This window comes from Rhopalosiphum maidis, chromosome 2 (genome assembly GCF_003676215.2).
Source record: "Rhopalosiphum maidis isolate BTI-1 chromosome 2, ASM367621v3, whole genome shotgun sequence".
In the NCBI taxonomy this organism is placed as follows: domain Eukaryota; kingdom Metazoa; phylum Arthropoda; class Insecta; order Hemiptera; family Aphididae; genus Rhopalosiphum; species Rhopalosiphum maidis.
Genome location: NC_040878.1, coordinates 42,975,163 through 42,998,144, shown reverse-complemented (window position 1 = coordinate 42,998,144; position 22,982 = coordinate 42,975,163). Strand labels below are relative to the sequence as shown.

General features: G+C 32.0%; 2 protein-coding genes across 3 annotated transcripts; one reads left to right on the top strand and one right to left on the bottom strand.

Annotated features, from left to right (window-relative positions):
* Positions 1–352: 352 nt before the first annotated feature.
* Positions 353–18,300, top strand: LOC113552838. The gene is made up of 4 exons (XM_026955810.1): positions 353–589; positions 12,773–12,899; positions 13,556–13,571; positions 15,374–18,300. The coding sequence occupies exons 2-4, from the start codon at positions 12,788–12,790 to the stop codon at positions 17,886–17,888; spliced, it is 2,643 nt and encodes an 880-aa protein (XP_026811611.1). The 5' UTR covers positions 353–589; positions 12,773–12,787; the 3' UTR covers positions 17,889–18,300.
* A 55-nt stretch (positions 18,301–18,355) lies between these two features.
* LOC113552694 lies at positions 18,356–22,542 on the bottom strand. Of its 2 annotated transcripts, none has more exons than XM_026955535.1 (2): positions 22,206–22,542; positions 18,356–20,092 (listed from the first exon to the last, which is right to left on the bottom strand). In XM_026955535.1, exon 2 carries the CDS (start codon positions 20,022–20,024, stop codon positions 18,579–18,581), a length of 1,446 nt encoding a protein of 481 aa, XP_026811336.1. In that variant the 5' UTR covers positions 20,025–20,092; positions 22,206–22,542; the 3' UTR covers positions 18,356–18,578. The 2 variants fall into 2 exon arrangements, with proteins under 2 accessions (XP_026811336.1, XP_026811337.1); XM_026955536.1 differs by lacking the exon at positions 22,206–22,542 and adding an exon at positions 20,422–20,611.
* Between the last annotated feature and the right edge of the window lie 440 nt (positions 22,543–22,982).

Sequence of the window (22,982 nt, the reverse complement as noted above, 5' to 3'; positions counted from 1 at the left end):
GCGCACGGATGCACCTCGATTGCAATCTTCTCTCTTCGTCTCGTGCACGCGAAAATCGGCTGACCGTGTGTGTATATACATACATACTCGTGTATAAATGAATAATTCGTGCGTTGTACATACATACATATATATACACTTGTGTATGTGTGTTTACGACAAACACAATAACCCATTATGGAGGTCACCCTTTCGGCGTTCGAAAATGGAAATGGAAGAAGTCACCTATACGTACGTGTAACCGGCGGCGACCGCGACCGCGGTAGTGGTTGGCGACGGTGAGGAGGAGAGTTCGATGCACCGGCCGCCGCGATCTCAGCAGCCGCCGCCGCCGCCGTCGCTGCCGACTGCCGACCATATAATATTGTTATTATACCCGTCGCAGTCTTCGCGTTTGCAGGTCAGTTTTCACAGTTCCGTCCGTCCGTCTTCGCGCCCGCCACACACTCACCTTGCCCATCGTCCGTCTCGCGTATTTCACACTATCGTCGTAATATAGTAGTCGTTTTTCGTTCCGTTTACCCCCGGTCAACTGTATCGCGTGTACGGTGTTCTTCTCACACGACGTTCGCAACCACAAAGACATTAAGTGAGTACTTAAATTTATTACAAATCAAATCTACAAATACCTATCTTATGTATAAATTTAAGTTATAATTTACTATGGTCTGGGTCACTCTGGTGATCGATCGTGGAAGGGAAAATGAGCTTTTTTTTCTATTAGTATCGGTATCGCAAAGTAAGACTTCAAATATATATATATACTTTTATAAGAGTTCGTTTGATGAAACCATTGCGCCAGAGGTCCGATCACGAGCCACGCCAATACTGCGATATCGAGCGATAATATTAGATAATATTATAAATATATTATTTTCGATTATGTTATACACGTACATTCCGCCGTTGCCATACAACCTACGCTAAAAACATAATAATATAATGTAATATATTTATTTTATATGCGTGAACAACTTTCAATTATTTATCTATATAGTATATATTATACATAATACGTAACTTAATGTTATAAACGCTATTTCTCTGCAAAATAAAATTATAACTGAATACAATAATATTAGGTATATGTGCGTTGTACGTAATGTGAACCCCATCGTTGTGGTACATAATATATATAGTACACGATATATTCTAACACCTACACGAAGATCCGTGTAATCACTAATCCTATACATTTCATAATTATTTATTTCCCACATGATACAAACATACGAGTATAATTTAAGATTTGGTAGACTTCCTGGTGTACCTAAATAACCATCATATTATACATATTATATAGTATTTAATACTCGTAATATAATAATATTATTATCGTCGTTTTTGATAAACTCGTCGAGTACATTGACGTGTGGGTTTACGACCTCACTTGCTCATCATATTATACACGTAACGTATGTGTGATCTTATGTCCGACAAAACTGATACACCGCAATGGTATAATAATAACTGTTCTTAACACATCACACGTCTATTTATTTTCACATACGTAAAATCGGCCGTTCCGGTGTACAGTACAGATACACGGTGTGTGCATAAATGTGTTTCCAAGTAGTGTGACGTGTTTGTGAGCAAAACAGTCGTTTTATATTTACATCGTTCGATTGATCTAAAGTATTATACGTATTAGGTATAGTAATGCATAGTGTATACGAATGTCCGTTATTCGTGCGTAAAAAATCATTGTTTATATTAAATCCAATGGATGAATTATTGACAAAATCGTCAAACCGTGACTTGGCAATGGTCTTCCTGTAAACTGACCGCGTTTCCGAATCAGATTGGTTCCCGCGAACGCGTCTTTTTCATAGAATACCCTATAAATAAAATTAACAGATAAAAAAAAATCTAATAACCAAAACAATAGGATCCAATTAAGATGGCTGCAGAACTCGGGTGTATCACAATAATAAAAAAATTATAATTACCTATATTATAGAGGTGGCCAACATGACTATGTACGCGAGCCACATATATTAATGCAATCATATCAAGAGCCAAATTATCTAATCTGTACTTTTATACCACAAAAATAATAAAGATAGCTAACATCCAATAAACATATCAAATTACGAAATATGAAATTATAAAATAATAATAATAAAAACATTTTTCTTTTTATAAATGTATGTAAAAAAAATAAAAATTTTCGTTTTTGTAAATAAGACTGCGAGCTACATACGTCCATGAAGAGTGCCGCAATTTGGCCACCCCTACTATATTATATTGTATTGTAGAATCGTTTGCGACGAAACATAATACTATGATTATTAGGTACATCGACTAAAACGACAAGACGTGGTAAACAATGATTAATATCGTCGATCGATATCTTAATATCTGATGGACCATTATGCGCGAGTTTAAAAATATCTCATGAAATATGATATATTCCACTCAAAAATGCTTGAACATATACCTATTATCATGGCGGGAAACACACGCGTGGGCAACTTATTAATTTTTTTTCCTATCATAATTTTATCGAGACGAGGTAGAAGTCCATATCATGCATGTAGCTAGGATATAAAATAAATACATTTTTTCTTCACATTTTGATTTTTGCTTCGTGTCCAATCAATGAAACGTGACAGAGTCACTTATTATAATTCTACACGAAAAACGGACGTCCGTGTTTATCCTATATTTGACATGGAAAATATGCTTGTGTGATTTTTTTAACACGTACGATATATGGTTAAAAAAACAACAGTGGTTTTTTTTAAACTCGTTCTACTCATTGGCTGGCCCCGTTTTCGTTTTGGACTACTCATTACAGATTACTCATGGTGTAAGGATGCACATTTACTATAGTTGTATATCAAGTCCATGTTAATTCAACAGGTTATATTCATTTCAATTAATTGATTGGCAGTATAAATGGTATCTAGGTTCACTTTCTCAATTTGACCATAATCTAAAGCACTTTTTTTTTTTTTATCTAGCTGACGTCTCGCTATTGATGGGCCAAATTATCTGATCGCAAATTGCTTATTCAATAAACGTACGCAAATAATGGCCTAAACAATTTGATAAATAGTTTAACGATACTTAAATTACTAGCTTTAATAATCAGTTATACATACAATTGTATACATCATTTTAGATTTCGTAAAAGGTGTAGAATTTTATTTAAACAGAAATGCGTTGTACGTAATTGACAAAAGATGATTTATTCACTAAATAGATGTAGTATGTAATAAATATTTATAACTAATGCTTATACCTATAACTACAGCTTATGGATGTGCAAAACTGTTTTTATCAATAATGATTATTTACTTCCGTAATAAAAAAAAAAATTTTCTGATGAAAAGAAATTACTTGAAGTCTCTAAGAATATTTTAGGTCATTGTATTATTTTTTTAACAATTAACAATTAATTATTATTTAAACAAATAATAAAGTAACACTGCTTTAATGAATTTGTCCTAGGACAAATCTATAAGACTGCAGTTTTATGACAACAACTATAGATTTATTTTTATATATTAAAGTTTGACAAATCCAACGAAATATAACATGAAATTTAACTAACTCAAACATAATTTATTTATATATTTGGTGGGAGTAATTTTAAATAATTTGTTCTTAAAATTGTTATGTTATTGAGATTAGGTTTTAACAGATAATAATTCAATAAGTTAAAAATATTCAACTAAATTGAAAATAGGTAGGTTAATTATTTAAGCAAAAACTACGAAATACTTATATAAAAAAAAATTGATCTACTGATATTATTTATGTAGATAGTAAGTATTACTTTTTAATTATATTGTGATAATTGAATAAGTACATATATATATATACATGTTAATCAGAATACTAATTTAGTATATGAAGAGTAGGTACTTTACTTAATGTGGAGAAAATAACTTTTAACTTATTATGTATATAATAAGTATATATACATATATTATCCAGTTTCATTGATATTAAATTATAGATTATCTTCTTACTTATATATTATTAGGTGTATTTTTTATAATTTATCCGGGGCTTATTTTCATATTGATCTATAACGATAATTTAATAAGTAATAGTAATAAATAATAATACCTCAACTTCTTATTGCCACTAAATTTATATATACATACTATATAGGTTAGGTGTATATAAATACATAAATAATAAATACATTTTATATTTGATTACATTAATAACTTTAACCTGGGTACTATTTAAAAATAACAAACGTCGTATATTTGTATAGAGTTGTGACGTTTTAACATCTATCATATTACGCGTGTAAAACATGATGTAAGATAACTGCTATTGTATACCTACAGAAAGTACAGTTTTACAGTTAGTAGATGAAAACAATACGAAAAACGTACCTTTAGCTGTCAAATAGCGAATGGTAAAATACCAAGAACTGACCGAATAAACATTCCGTTTACTGATTACTATAAAGTATACTTCTATACTTTATTAAAAAAATATGGTTACACTGGGTACAGCCAACATAAAAGCTGTGCCAATCGAAGGGCTTAACTATTATTATTTACGTTGGGCGCGGTTAAGCACGAATAAATCATGATGACGCGAACCGACGAAAACAGTAGTCCGTCGACCCGCCTATATTATAGGTAGTAAAATAATATGCCGCGAGCCGTTCGATATTATATATATATATCCTTTCCGCTATTCGTGATTGTCAACAATGACCCACGCGACCACCGAATGGATACCACATTAAATTTTATATTACATATTATCATGCTATATAGCAGGGATGGGCAACTCAAAGTAACTAGCGGGCCACTTTTAAATACTTTAAAATCTAGCGGGCCGCAGTGCATAGGAGAAAGCAAAAAAAAAATTAAAATTTTATTTTTTATCTTTATTTATTTATATTTACAATTATTATTTAATGTGATACTTGAGGATGAGGTTTTTCAATAGACAATTTAGTAAAATCCACTTCTATTATATGATATGAAATTATATGAAGTAATTTGAAAATGTAGCACGGGCCAGATAAAAAAGGTACGCGGGCCGCCAGTTGCCCATCCCTGCTATATAGTATTTACAATAACATTCATATTACCTATTATATCTCACGGTTAGTATACATACGCATCCGTCATAAAATAGGTGCCGTCGTAATGATACGATGTATCATCAATATATTCGATAATCGTATTGCACTTTAGTATTGTTAATAATTGATTATAACTCCGTTTTTATACGCAAGTTCGCGTGATCCTTCCGGGGCTATAGCCCGATAACTGCAGGCAGAGACCTTCCGGTGACGGACATAATAATAAGCGATTATATAAAATATAAGTATTGATGTGTTGTACATTATGGGTATTAGCTTTGGTGTAGTGTTATACAACGTATAAATGAAACTACAATAACATATTTTACAAACGAATTAACGCGTGAACGCACCCTCCCAGTCGCCGCTCTATCCAAACGGGTGTGTGACGTTGATGTATAACTTAGGTCTTATAGGTAACCGTATATGTATATATATATACAGAAAGAGTGCTATACCATTGTAATATACGTATATAATATTATGTACGCAGACGTATGCAGACACACACACACGTACACGCACACGTACACGCATACGCACACGCATATACACACGCGCGCGCGCGCGCGCTCTCCTCGGGCTTAGCTCACCGAACACGTTATAACGGTAAACGCATTCCTATATTACCAGCAAGCGTGAGCGCGTAAGACAACACACACTATTTGACTGTTTATCTATTTCTTATTAATTTCTGGGTGTGCGTGTTTTTATACATTGAGACAGTCGGTGGGTACAAATATCATGTTATTACACGCTCGTTTATGTGGTAAGTGTTTTTTTTTATACATTTATAAAATGTATTATTTTTTTTTTCTCGGCCGGAGACTTGAACGCGCGTGTGCAAATAGTCTGGTTTGAGACGCGTTACGTATATTTATTATGGATACACATTTAAATACATTATAGGTATTATCATATCAACGGCATTATATTATAATATTCGTCGATCCGTTTACGCGTCTGTGCACTTTGGCAATGGTCAGACCCGCTATTTTCAGAAGTTTTGAATATAAGCGAGAAACTGATCTCATATACAACGAACTTCTGAAAAATTACTCTTGGCCAGATCTGCGAAATTACGTCTATTAGATAGTTGTATTCAGTTGTATACGATTTACATTTATTATTAACAATTAGTAGGCTATGTTTTACTTAGATTTGCGTTTTAATTGGTCAACACTACAATAGAACGTGATGTCAGACGGGCCACGCTCACGCATGAAAAATAACTGTACATATTTTTCGTAATACTATACATGTACTCGTAATACAGCTATCACGACACAACGGCCGAAATATAGGTATTATATTATGTATATGACGTTTCACACATGGATAATATAATATAGTATCGTATATCGTTGTGTCATTATACCAATATCGTGTTTGTATGTGTGTGCGTGTGGGTGTGAATGATTGGATGTAGCTATGTGCAGTTAGTAAAATATAATGTCCGTTATATAACCACAATTGAATCCGATTTTTGTGTATACGTACTAATAAGCGCATCATGGGGTATACAAGCCAATATACTGCAGTCAATTGATATAATGATTAGTGGTATATACCTATACAATATAATATGTTGCAGCAGTATATAAATGTATAATAATATAATACCTATCTAATAATCTTATAATATAATATGTTTTTAACGGTTCCATACTTGCACCTAAATAAAGTGAACTTGATTTATATTTCTTCGTGCTGTATTTAATAAATTGACGAATGGCTATTATATTGAACAAATACCACCTTCGTATATATTATTTATCTAATATGACGAAATCGTGTTTGTTTTTTTGAGGATGGTGAGAAAATAATTTTCGTTCTTATTTTTTGATTAAAGAAAAATATTACATGTGTAACAATATAAAATAATACATAAGTAATTATATAATATTCACAAACTTTTTGTAGGTATACTAAATAACTATAATATACTGTGCATTATAATAAACGTTACATATTAGGTATATGTCAGGTTAGGTTTATTTCAGCTTTCTCCGCTCGTATAAATATTAGCCGAAAAAATTGTATTACGAAAAAATAGCAAACGCGTGACTTGTGATATTTTCAGAGATCTTATCGAAACTAATTATACATGTAAACACATGTAAATCTATAGGTCGTAGCTAAGCTTTACCATGATACCTACTAATTTGTCATAATACCCAAGAAGTAAACGTAACAACATTTAAAGCGCAATGATTGCTACCTACAAAATATCGTGTGGGTATAATATACATATTTTGTAAATTAACTTTAGTGAATCATCATTATTTAAAACGTTATTCGATATTAAACGATTTTTTTATTACATTTCATATGAGTAAAAACTAAAAATACAAAGTCGATAATATATGTATTAAATAGCCACACGTTTACTAAAAACATAATTTAATACATACCTATGGGATATGAGTACATGACGCAATTATAATAAACTAAACGCTTAAATAATATTAATAGCATATGAACGTAGGTACATGACGAAAAATATTTATTATATTTCATATAATGCACGTAAACTCTATTAAAATCCGGTAGTGAATAAATCAACAATCACGTGGGTTTTACGTTTTTAGAATAACACTGAAAAATGATAAATAATTGGTTTATCATTCATAACTCTACAATAACAAAAAGCTTAAAATTCCTAACGGTTCTTTTAAATATACGTATACAGTCATACGGATTTAAAATACAAACTATCTCGTACAATTAAAAACAAAGTATTCAGCCGACTCGCATTATTATTATTGTTATTATTATTTTTCAAATAAAATAATAAACTAAGTTAAAAGAAATAATACTTTTTAGAAACGACGTAATAACTCGAGTTTAAAACGTTTTATATATATTAATTACAGAACCATATATAATACTAGTATACTATTAAATGCTTGACACAGTTATACAATTTTATAACTTAATTAATTTAAATAATATTACTATGATATTTTCTACACTGGTGTTTAGCCAAAATCGTCAATGTTTACAACTTGAGATTAACCTAAGCCATTCACGAGCTATATAATTTCTGTATTATGTATTTTGTGAATAGATGTTTGATTTGATATTATTTCATGACACACACATTAAATTTACTGTTATAGACAAAACGAATTAGGAGCACATATAGCAACTTTGCAAGAATATTATTCTTTCAAGCCGAAGATTATATATATAAAAGAATAAATTTTACTTCGTAAATACTTAAAATTTCCAAACCTTTCGTAAACATACCCACACGTGAATAGTAATATATTTTTATTACCCACTGCATCGTATTAGCTTACACGTACTAACATAAAAACAACCCAGTAACAATAAAATGCATTCCATTCAAATAAATATATAGTAATATTATTACTATGCCCTACCCCAAGCTTAACCTTGTAACGATTCTATATAGGTGTCTCCCATAGTTCTATCGACCGTATAACAAGTTGTTAAGGCGTAAAACGAAGAAATTGGTGTAATCATCCTGACGAATAAACCTTTTTATTTAAACTAATCCAAAAAATATATGCTATAATGAAAATCATAAATCAGACACACCTGTCCTGGATAAGTTATAATGATAATAATAATAAAATTAATAATGGTATGTACCTCGTTTCAAAATAATTGAATGAAAATATCTTAATTCCATTATAAAATCAGATCACTCACACGATAGGGTTACAAGTCCTAAAAAAACAGTTCAAGATTATCTAATTATAGGAATAAAATACTTTTTTCCTCAGAAATTTAGAATAAATAAATCCCAGATGAACCAATAAAAAAGCAATAATAGATAAATGATTATCGACCGATAATCAAAAAATCAAAATAGATAAATGTAGACAATATGCTAGTTTAGTGGATAGGTAAAAATTTTCGATTCACTATTGTTCAAAAAATCGTTGAAATTGTTAGTTTCAAATTTCTAAGCCAACGATTCACCCATTTTTTTAAGCTCCTATTAAATTATAAAATGCAAGAAATAACTATTTTTGTTATGCGTGATAAGTCTATATAGTATATATTCTTAGATATTATTATCTACTATAGTTTTTTTAATCACCCGTTTTATCCGACGTATGATTGTTTACCTACTGCATAAATTCATTATAAAAGTACCAAGCAGTCGTGTGGATATCATTTATTCCTCACCGTTTGTTTTTTGAAATGAATAACAGATTTGTATATTCAGCATGTGAATACGGCTTCCAAATGTCGTCGTCATATTCAAATATATAGAAAGTCTTGGAAATAGCACAGTCGTTCACAATATTCATCATATCAACTTGTCGTTTAAAGCTTGAACCACCTACCCCGGGGAGTCAACCGTATAATGTGCACACATAATGTAACGTTGCAGTTATAATATGGTGTCTAACGGACCTTCTTATTTCTGTCATGACCGCGCGACAACGACAATAACAAAACAATATAGATAGGCATTATTATTATTATTATTATCATTATTATTATTATTATTATGATCATCATCGCGTGAACGGTAGCTCTCCGTTGTAACTGTTAATTTCTTTAGGCGGCAAACCACGTGAAAACGTCACATTGACGTGCGGTCATATTGTTGGAATATGCCTTTGAAACGCTCTACCTCACCAGTACACCACCCATCCATCCCTCCCCCTTTTAAAAAAACAAAAATCATTCTTTCATTATATAGTAATAGGTTTGGTATTCAGTCATGGTTATATGTGTTATTACTGACACATTAGATGGTCAGAACATTACCTTTAAAATGTACACATACAGTCACGCGATACAACATAGGCACTTATAGCGGTTATATGATGGTAAAAAAATTGATCAATTTGTCAATATTCTCGATGCAAGTGATTTTGTATTATTATATGCTGCAAAACGTTATTTTAAACATAACGTCTCTAAATACATAATACGCATGGCACGCCAATCATTTTGTTTAAACGAATAAATCACACTTAGCTATCGCCATTCGTCAAACGATTGGAACGAAACGATAATGTAATTTGCAAGGGTATAGCCACATAAATTAATATAGTTTCTACTAGGTTAGAACATACAAAAATAAAAATAAATAACTTAAACGGTCTTATAAAGTAATTAGCATGAAATTAAGGTATATATAATAAGAATAACAAATAATAATAATAATAATGTTATTATTACAAGTCGCTAATATGATATGAGCTTTCAATACTTTCGTTAGTAAATACAAACAGGCGTAATGCATATATCGTATAAAACAGAATTATGCAATTAACGCGGAAACATTAAAAAAATATTACAGCATAAATTACAAAAAGTTAAAATAAAAAATTTAAAACCGCTTTTATTACCTATTAAAAAGCGAATAACGGGTTTTTGCTACAAAGCAGTATTCACACGCCTAGTTTTAAAATGTCTATAGTACAAAAAATTATGTTATTATTATGTCTTTTTGTTTTAATACATTTAACATTTAATGTAGGTATATAACGTCGTAGTACCTAGTTAATTTCTTAAATTAATTTAATTATATAATCACTGTAATATAACTGATTATATTGTTTAATTATTTATTTTGGATTTTATGTAGTACACTAACAATATAACAGTGTTTTCGAGTGAAATTATATAAATTGTACATAGGTATAAAGGTTTAATTTTAAATTAATTTTTTTAGAAAATTATAAATTTAGTATTGCTAAAAACTAATGTAATACTTTATTTCACGATTCACCTAAAAAATTATCTGTATCTATACTTCACTTGACAAATTATGCATATAATAAATCTATCGCAATATTTTTAAATCGTATTTTTATTTGCATAGAATAGATATTGTATTATTAATATTAGTATGCCGGTGAATATTTAAAAACTAAAAACAGTAAAATACTAGGTAGATATTAGGTAGTAGGTAGTACTAGGTAGTACAGTCAATACTAGGTAGATATTGTATAAATCAATATCTTAAATTATTTTGTTTGTTTTGAAAATTTTTAAGTATGAAGATTTACTTATAAAACTATTATATTATATTTACATATTATAATTATAATTAATATTAGTTTCGATTTAATAGTTTTTAAAACAATTGTATTTATGGCAGTTTGTTAAGTTTACTTTAATTACATAAGTACTAAAAATTAAAAATTAAAAATCAATACCTACTATATTATCAAAAGAAACTGTTGACTCTTTGTATAATATAAAGATTTAACAACTATACATACAAATCAATAAAACAAAAAACTAATTATACTAATTTATACATAAATATGAATCATTTTTAAACGATGTAATTTTTTTTTTTTTTTTAGGTTAAATTTGATATATCAATAAGTACATCATAAAACCAATCAAAACACAATTCAAACTAAAAAAAAAAAAAAAAAAAAAAAAAAAAAAAAAAAAAAAAAAACAATTTATCAGATAACGTATGTTAGTAAATAGAAATGTCCGTGAAAAAATAGTAATTTAGTATTATTTTATCTGTCCTAATAACCCAATTTTACGGTAAACATATTAACAATAAATCGAGTAAATCGAGTAAAATAGAATTAAAGTACCTACTACCTCATGTTATGATTAAATAATAAATTGTGATGTTATATTTATTAACAATGAACGTGATCATCCTATATTTTTTTATATTTGAAATGAAAATAAAATATATATAATATATAATATTATTTATACTATAAGATGCTGTAATTTAGAATAAATTATATTAAAAATTATAAAATAGATACTCAGATTACCAATATTACCATTATTAACTTCAATATTTTAATCACGTGAAACTTAATACATGACGCCCATTACTCAAAATTATAATTATAATATAGATATACTTATTAGTTATTATTATCTAATATCCCTAGTGTAAAATTAAATTTAAAAAATTTCAACTTTTATAGTATGAGTTAATTGCTTAAAATAACTCCTATCGTCGTGTACAACGATCTGTTTAATTCGCCATTCTATATTTCTAAGTGTAACAATAATGATCTTTTTTTAATTTGTCTGTTGCTAATTTGGATATTTCTCTTCCTCTCACTTCTAAAATTTATCATTTAAAACACGCAATCCTTGTTATTAATTTATCTCGTGTGATTAAGTTATGTCTAATTGTATTTTTTCATTTCATATTATTGTTGGACACCAACCTGTGAGTGTGATTTTTATGTACAAAATATTTGTATATTATATATATTTAAATAAATAAAGTTATATTTGTAACTTTGAACGCTATTTTATTCACTAATATTATGTTTACTTAACTCTAAATTCGCAATAAAATGCGTAATTTGGATATAATATAATTATAGTATACAATTAAATTTTTAGTATTAGTATATTATAGTCTTGACACGTTCATATTTTATTATATTATTATAAATTAGATTAATATCCATAAATAAAAAGTTTTTTTTTAAATATAATTTTTACTAATTTTTTATTATACATTTTAATTTTTAAAATTAAAAAATGGTATAAAATATTAAGTTATGGTAACTGGCAGTGTATTTACGATAAAAATTATAATAGGAATATTCGTCTACTGAAAACAATCCTTTTAATATTATTACAACCTAAATTAAAATACCATACATAATACAATTTATGTGTTTTTATGAGTTTGTACATACAATAGAAGAATAGAAATCTAGTAAAATACGTTTATGTCAACAATTCACTAACATTATTTTTTTTCAGATCGGTGGTATTACAATGAGAAGAATCAACCGTCGGTTGGTTTTGTTATCGATCGTACTCGTGTGTGACGTAGTTAGTGTATTCGGGAGACCTCAAGAGCAGAGCTCAGCTAGCAGCACATTAAAAGGTGACATAAAAAAAAATTATACTCAATATGGACAAAAAATGTGTGTGGAGTTTAATATCATGATGAGCGACAAAAATCAAATCAAAATGTATTAGAATAAAATTATTATTTTTTGAATATGTTTATCAACGCAATATTTTATGTGGTGTTTAAACGTTATACATAAAATGCATACACTATTAATACATTTCCATTGGTCGTATACAATTTTTTAAACATTTTTAATATTTCAACACATAACACAAACCAATAAGTAGTTTATAGTAATAATTAATTTTTAGTTTTATTATCATTAAAATTAACAAAATTAATTAATTGAAATTATTATTATGATAAAACATAAAATTCAGTCTTAGTGCCTGGAATTGTAATAGTGTAGCTCACATACATGTTGTTACTTTTGCCTAATCATTACGCCGTCATACTTGATAAATTAATATAAGACTAGATTTATACATTTTTAATTTCAAGTTGAATATAATCGTTATATGAAAACTTTTGTTATATTTAATACGATTACATCAATATAATTTTAAAATTTTAAACAATCAATTTTTATTTATTCATATTATACTTCGCTATCATTTTGTTCCATATTATACACAATCAAACATTAATTACATTTTTTAATAATATTTTTTTTTTATTTGTTACAGATGATCTTGTTAACAGGTATACAGCTTTTACTACGGCCACTCCGAGATCTTTGGAATTTGTGGAAAGCTACTTGAGCACGTCTAAAAATCAATACGCATCGAATGTCATAAACAAAAAAGAAGACACCCGTTACGCTGAACCCGATCCATCATTAAGACCTTTTTTCCAATTCCTATTAAATTCAACTAAACGAAAAAAACGAAATTTAACCAAATCGTCAGATAGTCGTCTAGTAGAAAACTTTATCAATTACTCTATTAACGATCTTCGAAATCCGGTCCGTGCTGATTCATTAGATTCAATTATTCTCATGCATAATGTTAATGTTAGGGAACACTCGTCATATAAACATGAACCCGAAACTCAATATTTGCCTGTACCAATTTATTCAAGAGTACCAAAACCAAAACCTTTAAAATATGATTTATTTTCGCCTGACTCTTTATCTGGATCTATTTATCAAACTTCTACCCAAGATCCGTATAAAAATTGGCAAGAAACACCGTTGATTTTTCCCGATAGCAATAAAAAGCCACCAGTTTCTCACCCACCCTTTATCTCATCCAACTATTATCAACCCAATTTCAATACTCCAGTTACTGTTAACAATCAATCACCAACATTTATAACCCCTATTGAACTACAAGCCCCCACGTTCATAACGCCAATAGAATATCAAGGACCAACTTTTGTTACGCCAATATCCGTCACTCAAGCACCATTAACTGATGGGAACCCTCCACCAACAATAATTATTTTGGAAGATATAGATACGGCAGTAGACCCTCCGTTAAGTGATCCGATCGTAGAACAAGATCCAGCGGGTGCAGGGGGTTCAGGTGCAGGGGGTTCTGGTGCAGCAAGTGCAGCAGCAATCGGTGGTGCAGCTGGAATCATAGGTGCAGTAGGCGCAGGAGCTGGGATTACCGGGATTGTTGGAGGAGCCGTAGCTGGAGGAGCAGCAGTGGCTGGGGCAACTGCGGGAAATGGTGGTGGAGGGGGTGGTGGGGGAACACTTACACCAGCAGATGTAGCGCAATGCCGGGCGAGTGGCAGTGCTTCAAAAGTGTGTTCTGAGTTAATAACAACTTCATCGTCTTCAGCTACGAGTAGTTCTGGTTTTATAGAAATTTTAGACGACTTAATATACTTATTCACTTCTTTTAATTTTTTCGGACCGTTGATGATAACTTTTTGGTCGATTATTTTTCCACCTATGTCTATTATTCTGACCAGTGGTCTAGGTGTAATATCATTTTTGTTCCCTTGGATATTGCCAAGAATATGGTTTGGTCGTAAGCTCATGCATACGTTTAATATTAATCAATTTGAAGAACGTTTTGATAATACAAATAACTACCATCAGCCATATTATTACTAATATTTTTTTCATTGTAAAATATCTAAATATTTAATTTTTTAGATCCTTTTAAAAAACTGTAATAGTCTTCATACATTTATTTCAATTTTCCTCGTTCGTGTGTTCGGCAATTACGGGTGTATGTCTTAATTAACTGTATTTACATTGCTTTTATAAATAAGATTATTTTTAATTATTATTAATAGTTAGTTTTAATTTTCAGGCTGTGACATCGTTATTAAGATATTTTTGTACAAATAAATATGATAAAATTATACGTTTTAGGATAATTTATAATAATTTATGCGTATAATATATTGTTATACGGTATAACTAAATCAATAAAATATTAAAATATAATCATAATATTGTTATCTGACTTTTTTTCATTAAATTCCAAAATAATTTACCATTATATATTTAATTATAAATTAAATAGATTTATTTATTTTTATAGGAAAGATGATGTGGCAACACCGATTGTTGTGTTTGCAACCACAGCTGTCGAAGCAGGGGATGCTCGTGCCCATACTACTAAGTCCCCACCGATGGATGATTCGATGAAGTCAGTTAGCGATCAACTTCTTCAAACATCCACATCTAGCAGTATAGTTGTATCTTCGGAAGTTAGAACAGTTCAAAAAAATGAATCACCTTTAAAAGGAGAAGCTGTCCCTGTGCTAACCGATGAAGATGTACACGCTGTAGGCCCATACAGTTACAAAATATCGTCGGACGGATCGACAAGACCAACAGGAGATTTGTCTACTTGGATTCTATTGGGTGGTGAATCTTCACCAGCGCCATTAAATATGGCAACAATTAAGAAAGTACCTAAGCCAGTTGATGCAACTACATCTTCAATTTTACAGTCGTATGAAACAAGTACTACTAGAAAAAGAAAACCTACTACTGAAAAAATGACCACTACTAATTTATCGGTCACCGAATCCCCGATCAAGCTACAAGATTCCAAATTTAAAAATAAGACGCCAGTTATTGTAGGAAAAATACCTACTACGACAACAATAAAAGAAAAAGTTGAAGAAGCAACCACTCCTCTTTCCGAACTACCCCCATTGGATAATAATACGAGATTTGGAACTCCTGTTGTCACGTTTCCTCATGTACCACCTAGACAAAGACCTTCTGCAAATAATACTAAAAAAACAGAAAAACCGTTGACAACAAAAATAACCTCTACTGCTGTCGTTATTTCTAAGCCTTTAAATAACACAATGTCAGTGTACTCTACTACTATGCCTTCGGTTACTAATACTACATCATCTTCTACCACGGCAGTTTCAAACATGAATGTAACTGGAATCGCAGAAAATGTCACAGAATCGAATAATTCTACTACACAAAGTACTTCGTTAAAAAAGAAAAAAAAGAAAAAGAACAAGAATAAGCGTAAGCCAGTTAAAATTTCAAATGATGACGCTCAAAGTAAAATTGATGAACAAAGTACTAAAATTACTCCAGGACGACCATTATCAACTCGAATTTATAACTATTTAGCTCGTGAAGTTATGCCCAATGTTGGAGTCGGTTTAGTTGGTTTGATGTTAACTGCTGGTTTAGCAGGGTTGTTGTTATATTCACCACTAGGAGGAGCTGCTATACCTTTGGTACCATTAAGACGTACTGACTCTCACGCACATGGTCATAGTCATGGACATAATCCTAGTTATGTTCCTCCTGAAACCGATAACTCTCAGCCAGAAGAACAAGTGTTCGGTCAAGTGCTTTCTGGAATGTCTTATGGTCATAATCCGTATGGTAGAGAACGTCCTGATGCAGTTCCTAAATACAAGTCATCTTATCAACCATCTGAATACCCAGCCGTTCATGATGTACCAAAATATAATCCACACGACTCTAATAAATATTCTGCTCACGATGTAACAAAATATGCTACAGCAGCCGATACAACTAAATACTCTACACATGACGGAACCAAATACGCGGTTGTCGAAAGTACTAAATATTCAGGCCCAGACACTAGCAAATATTCAGCTCCAGATACATCAAAATATTCGACAATTGACGTTAGTGCTACTCAAGATAAAGTACCGTATACTACTTTAGATGCATCTGAAGGACCAGCATTTGAACAAACACAAGACAGCCAAGATGAGACTTACCAAAATCACCATTATGATGAACTCAAGTTTGATTCGTCTAACGCTTATGAACAACCTAAATATCAAAGTACATCGCAGGTGAAAGGAGTGTACAAGGAAGATCAATCTTCTTTTGAAGCACCAAAATATCCAGGCTATGTTCAAGATGTACCTAAAGAAGAAGCTGTAGCTGTAAATTATAACTTTGATAATCACCGAACAGACGAAAAAGATAGTTCTACCACGCCATCATCAGATCCTACGTTTTCTGCACTACAGGGTATTCCAAAATTTTATGAACAAAGTGGAAATCCAGAACAAATATCTGTAAACGTGCACCAAACTATGAAGATGGAACACGGGCCTCGAAGTTTAAGAATAAGGCGTCAGGTGGACGAACATAATGAAATTGATGCACAATTACCAGAGGAAACCACAGTAAAGCCTACCGAAAAACCTGTTGATAAGAGTACTGAAAATGAAACAGTCGGTGATATTTCATCTTCTACAACTACGTCAACATCAACTGTCTACACCAAAATACCCGAATCGTCTGAATCGCCTACTGTGAGTAACAACCAATTCTCATTAATGGACATTTTAAGAAGAGTAGCTGAAGTCAAATTGAAAATGGGAATTGAAATCCTAAAAAACACAGCTGCTAGTTTTACACAATATGTAAATGCTATCCAGAGAAAAATGACGCACATGGTTAGGAATCTACAAAAGTCCAACGACAGACAACAGCCAGAGAACAAACAGGAACAAAATGACAAAGCAGATTCAAATGTAACCGATGAGAAACGACAACGAAGATCAATTAGACATAGGATTTATTCAAATTAGTTACTTTTAAGTGGAATTTAAAATAAGTTTGGTGATATGATGGGAATGTACAATGAACTGGGGAATTTCTCTTATAATATTTTCAAGACCAAAAACTTCGACTAAAATATTTCCATATAGTGTTTTATGGATATTTTAGGCTCAAGTTTTGGGATCTACAAACATATTGTAAATCAAATTGATTTATAATATGTTTTTGAGAGAAAAAATAATAATATGAATTTGTATTTATTAAATGTTTAAAATACATATTGACATATTGTAAGCTTAAGTGATCGGTACATTGCTACTATTGTATAGCGCATAATATGTACCTGTCTATGTAAATATTAATTTAAATTTTATATTTTTTTATACGTAACAATATACAGTGTTTTATTTATCGAATAAATACAATAAGTGTTTATTTTTATTTTACTTTTACCCAAAATATTTACTTAACATCAAAATAAAATGTCATACTGCGTATCAAATTACAATATACAGTATACAAGCACTTAAATAAATAAATTAAATACAACTGGATTAAAACTATTACATTAAATAAATAAATAATTAGTTATTGTGTAGTTACATAACAGTGCTCAAAAGGTATTAAAGGTATTGGCAACGACATCAAATAAACATTGAGCGGAACGCAAAAAGGTGACAATTGAAGAAAATAAATTACAGGTCATTTAATGTCAAGAATTATCTAGGATATACGTGATGATGAAATACGACTTCTGGTCTGGTCGTAAGATCCCTGCGCTTTCTGTCCACCATCATCGGTAGGAACATTGCCATGGTAGCAGCTGGTAGCATCCCAGCGCCTACTGCGGCCAACATAGCTCTTCGCTCGTCATTGGACTTTGCTGACCTGTCGGAAAACACTTGCACGTCATTTTCGTTTTCTTTAAGTGCTCTAGCTGCGAACTCCCTTTGCTCTTGATCCACCGATTTCCGTGAAACGTCTACCTCGATCATGCCGTTGTGTGATGTAGTCACGTTTTGCGAATCTTTATCCGGTGGCAGTACCATTAATCGTACAGTCCTCTTGGACGATATCGGTCGACTTGCCGTATCTGCTGATCGACCGGTCACTTCATCTGATCTACTTACGGTTTCAATCGGTCTGTTGACTGCGTCAATAGATACCGACCTTCCTTGCAGGCTCCTGTTAGGTCGATGCGGGATCGAATAACCTTTAGTGCTGGATAAAAGTACCCATTGTCCATCTCCTTCGACTTCTGTGGGCCTCGGACCACCATAAGATGCTTGTCCATAGTCGCCATTCCATGGTTTGTGGTAAGCATCAGCGGGAAATTGTCCAGGTTTACCGTCCGTAATTATATCTTGCTCTGCGTTGTTCCATCCATAAAAGCTCTGCGAGTTATGTGGTGCCGACGGTTTTTGATAGTTAGACGCCTGTGACGGCTTGGACGAATAATCGTAAGTGGGTCGAATCCAAGGGCGCTCAGTGGTCCATTCAGATTGCTGCTGTTGTGGCTGATGATAATTATTGCTTGGTCGTTGTATAGGCCTGTTACTGGCCCACGGAGAATAGCTGGCTTGTGTGTGGTCTTGGGGTGGAGGTGGCCACGTCGGGCGGTTGTTTGGTTCCCATTTCTGTATGTGCGATGACGACCAAGCCATCGGTTCCAACGTGACCCAACCACGTCGATCGTCGTATGGATTTTTTGGATTCTGTTGTGGATCTACTAAATTCCACGATGCCTTGGATTTGTCTTGATTGCCACTATCGTCGTATGTTAATATTTTATCGGACGATTCAGAATCGCTGTCTGCTTCGCCGTAACGTTTAAGTATTCGGTTTAACTCGTCCTGGGTGTACGGCTTGAATGTGGCGTCGGATCCTCCCAGTTCAATCCCCGCACACTCATTGTTATCCGTACATTCAATTGAATATTTCATTTTAGCCGGATCTGTTGCTCCAATAAGTGAAGCTCCGGTTATTGTGTCTCGCCTCCATTTTATTGTCCCCGCGTTCGCATCATCTCTAACAGTGAATGGCTTTGATGTGATTATATAATTAGTTTGTGTGTTTGGCGCCGAATTATAGGACCGTGATTCTGTATTGGCCGACACTAAGATCACCGGCAATACAGCAACAATCCAGATGAACATTGTAAACATTTTTTTATTACAACGGTATGTGATAAAAGATTGTTGACATTCTTTGAAACCAATCCTTTTGCTATGTTCTGCAAAAATAAATAAATACATTAAAAATTAAATATGCCCAAATTATTTTGTTGAAATAAAATTATATTATAATTATTGAAAGTAACTTTGTTTATGTCGAATGATAGCCGTCAGAATATTTTAAGTGTACCTACTATTAACTTACTAGTAGGTATGTATAAAAAAAAACATTTCTACTTTCCATCTCATCATTCACAATTACTATGCTAATGACTAGTTATCACTAAATTACTTTTTAACTATTTCACTTTCATAAATCCGTTTTATTTTATAATGATCTGTTTATAATGATATTGCAAAATCTCATTCATACTTCTTTATTTATTACCTTTTTGTCCGTCCACGATTGTATGATTTATGTACGATTTTGTAATGCGCTATTGTGAGGTCATTACGATTATTAAAAAATAAAAATTGTTGTTTGTATTTTAAACTTTGTTATGAGTTTAGATGTAAACTATAATATGAAAATGTGCTGCTTGTAAACACTCCGATACTGTTCGCTACCCACGTGTCACTGTGCGAGACAGCATTCGGATGGCTCGAGAAAGGATACGGTGCAATGAAAATTCGTTGGTGGGTTCACGCAGTTATTGAAGCGCGGAAACGGTGAAAGTACTTTCTATTTCTGTAACTGTAACATATTTATTCCCAGCGAAAAAAAAAGAAAAAGAATTCTCGATCTCGTTGACTCTGGAAATTTTCAGGTTACGCCAATTAGAGGGGTTCGTTTTTATATTTGATTTAATTTGTTTTGTGCACATACATTTCCGATAGTAGATTTAACAACAGACAATACAGTAGAAAATCAAACGTGAGTGTTTACTGTCACGTATCTACAGAGAATCTTCATGACAATAGGCTTTAGGATTTCACAAATGAATGTTCTACCCTACAAGAAGTTTACGGTTATTTTATTGTACAAACAAAAATCCTATTCAAACTGTTTAATGTTTATCTAATAGTCTATAGGTATTCAAATATCCGACAGTACGTATAAAATGTAACACAATGAATTATACATGCATATTGCATATGTAGGTACATTAGTTAATTATTTATATTTAAAAACTACGTTGTATTTAACTTTCCTTTTGTCGTCCTACGAATCCAAAATAAGTGGATAAACAAATAATTAAATTATAATTCTATTTTATTTTTCTAATTACACATTTTTTTTTAACTCATAAAAACTGTTGATCATTGTTTTTTTAATTTAATAATAAAAACTCATTGAAAAAATATCACAAGCTAATTGCATAACTAAAACAATGCGTAACGAAAGAATTTACTTTGTTAACGGCATTCGCCAATGAACTTGAACTTCATAATAATTTATTAGAAATTCTCTAATTGTTTAATTACATATAGATACATAGATATATAGTTGGTGATCTTAAAAAATTGATATTCATTATATTATATGTATGTATTTTAAATGCTATACAACATGAGTCTAATATAAGGTATCAGAGACTATTTATAATGACATTTCATAAATTATAAAAAAAAAGTAAGTTTATTTTTACTGTAGATATAATATTTAAAAATTATTGTTAAAATATATTTTATTTTTCTGAATCCAAGTTAAATACGTATTGTTCATACCAACTTGTAAGATTCATATTTTCACAATCCCAATATTTAATACAAAATTTTGAAAACTTTAACTAAACAATTTAGTAATCATTGCCGTAAAAGGTTTATACGCTTAAACAAAATTGTTATACCTATTTATATATATATCACTTACTGCTTGTCATCAAAGTCAGAACACAGTCTGAGTAACTCAGATACGTCGACTTATAAATTATATGTACTTAACGTTTTATAAGTAAATATTCTAAGTTTACGTCTTTTCGAGAAAATATAACAAGTAATTATATTTTTACGGATATTTTACTAGTCTATTCATGGTAAACACGTGTTACGAGGTGCGAAAGTCCCGGGACGGTCGAGTGTAATCGCGTCAAGCACGGATATTTGCCGGTAATCCCACGTAGATGCTTATCGGGGTAAAGATCAAACTCGGTAAAAAAAAAAATAATAATAATAAGACAATGTCACCGCGGACGATCGATATTATTTATTATAATGCGAGTGCGTGTTTACCTTTTCGGCAGTGGCGGGCGACGATGGCGGCAGTTGTCGGGAACAAGAACGGCTGCAGAAGAATCGATGGGACCGGAAGCGACGGAAGTCCGTTTCGGCACGTCGGGCCCCGGCGGTGAGATGACTTGCAATGACACCGGTGCGGACCACACGATCAGACGATAATTTATGTTTTATTATTATATCATGCACTAACATAAAACGAGACTTGCGGAGTCGGCGCGCGCACGTTTTGACTGCGTGTGTGTGCGTTTGTTTGTGTATATTATTTGTCGGCGTAGCGCCACGGCGGCGGATCGGTTAGTAGCCGTTTAATAACGCACGTCCGAGGTTTTATTAGTCACTGAACGGGCGTCGGGATCGCGACTCGCGGGAGAGAACCGCCCGGGCGGCGCCGATCGGTGACGGCGGGCCCCCTCGGCCGCCGGCGGTGGAAAACCACCGGGCGGACCGTGCGCCCCACCCCTCGGCGCTCTCCGCCGAGAGGGCCAACGGACCAGAACCGCAGGAAAGTTTCCCGGAGCCACCTCTCAGGATTTCTTCTCTTTCTTCCGTTGTTTATTTCGGCTCGCGTTCTCTCCGCTCGTAGACCGACACACACACACACACACGCGCGCGCGCGCGCGCGACCGTTCGCGTCGTTATTATTATTATCATTTATTTTTTTAAATGCAAAAACCGATTTTCTTCTTTTGACAGTTTTCACTCGTTTGGATCATTTGTGCGGCGATGATGACGATTGTCTGTGTGTGTGTGTGTGTATACGCTCTCTCTCTC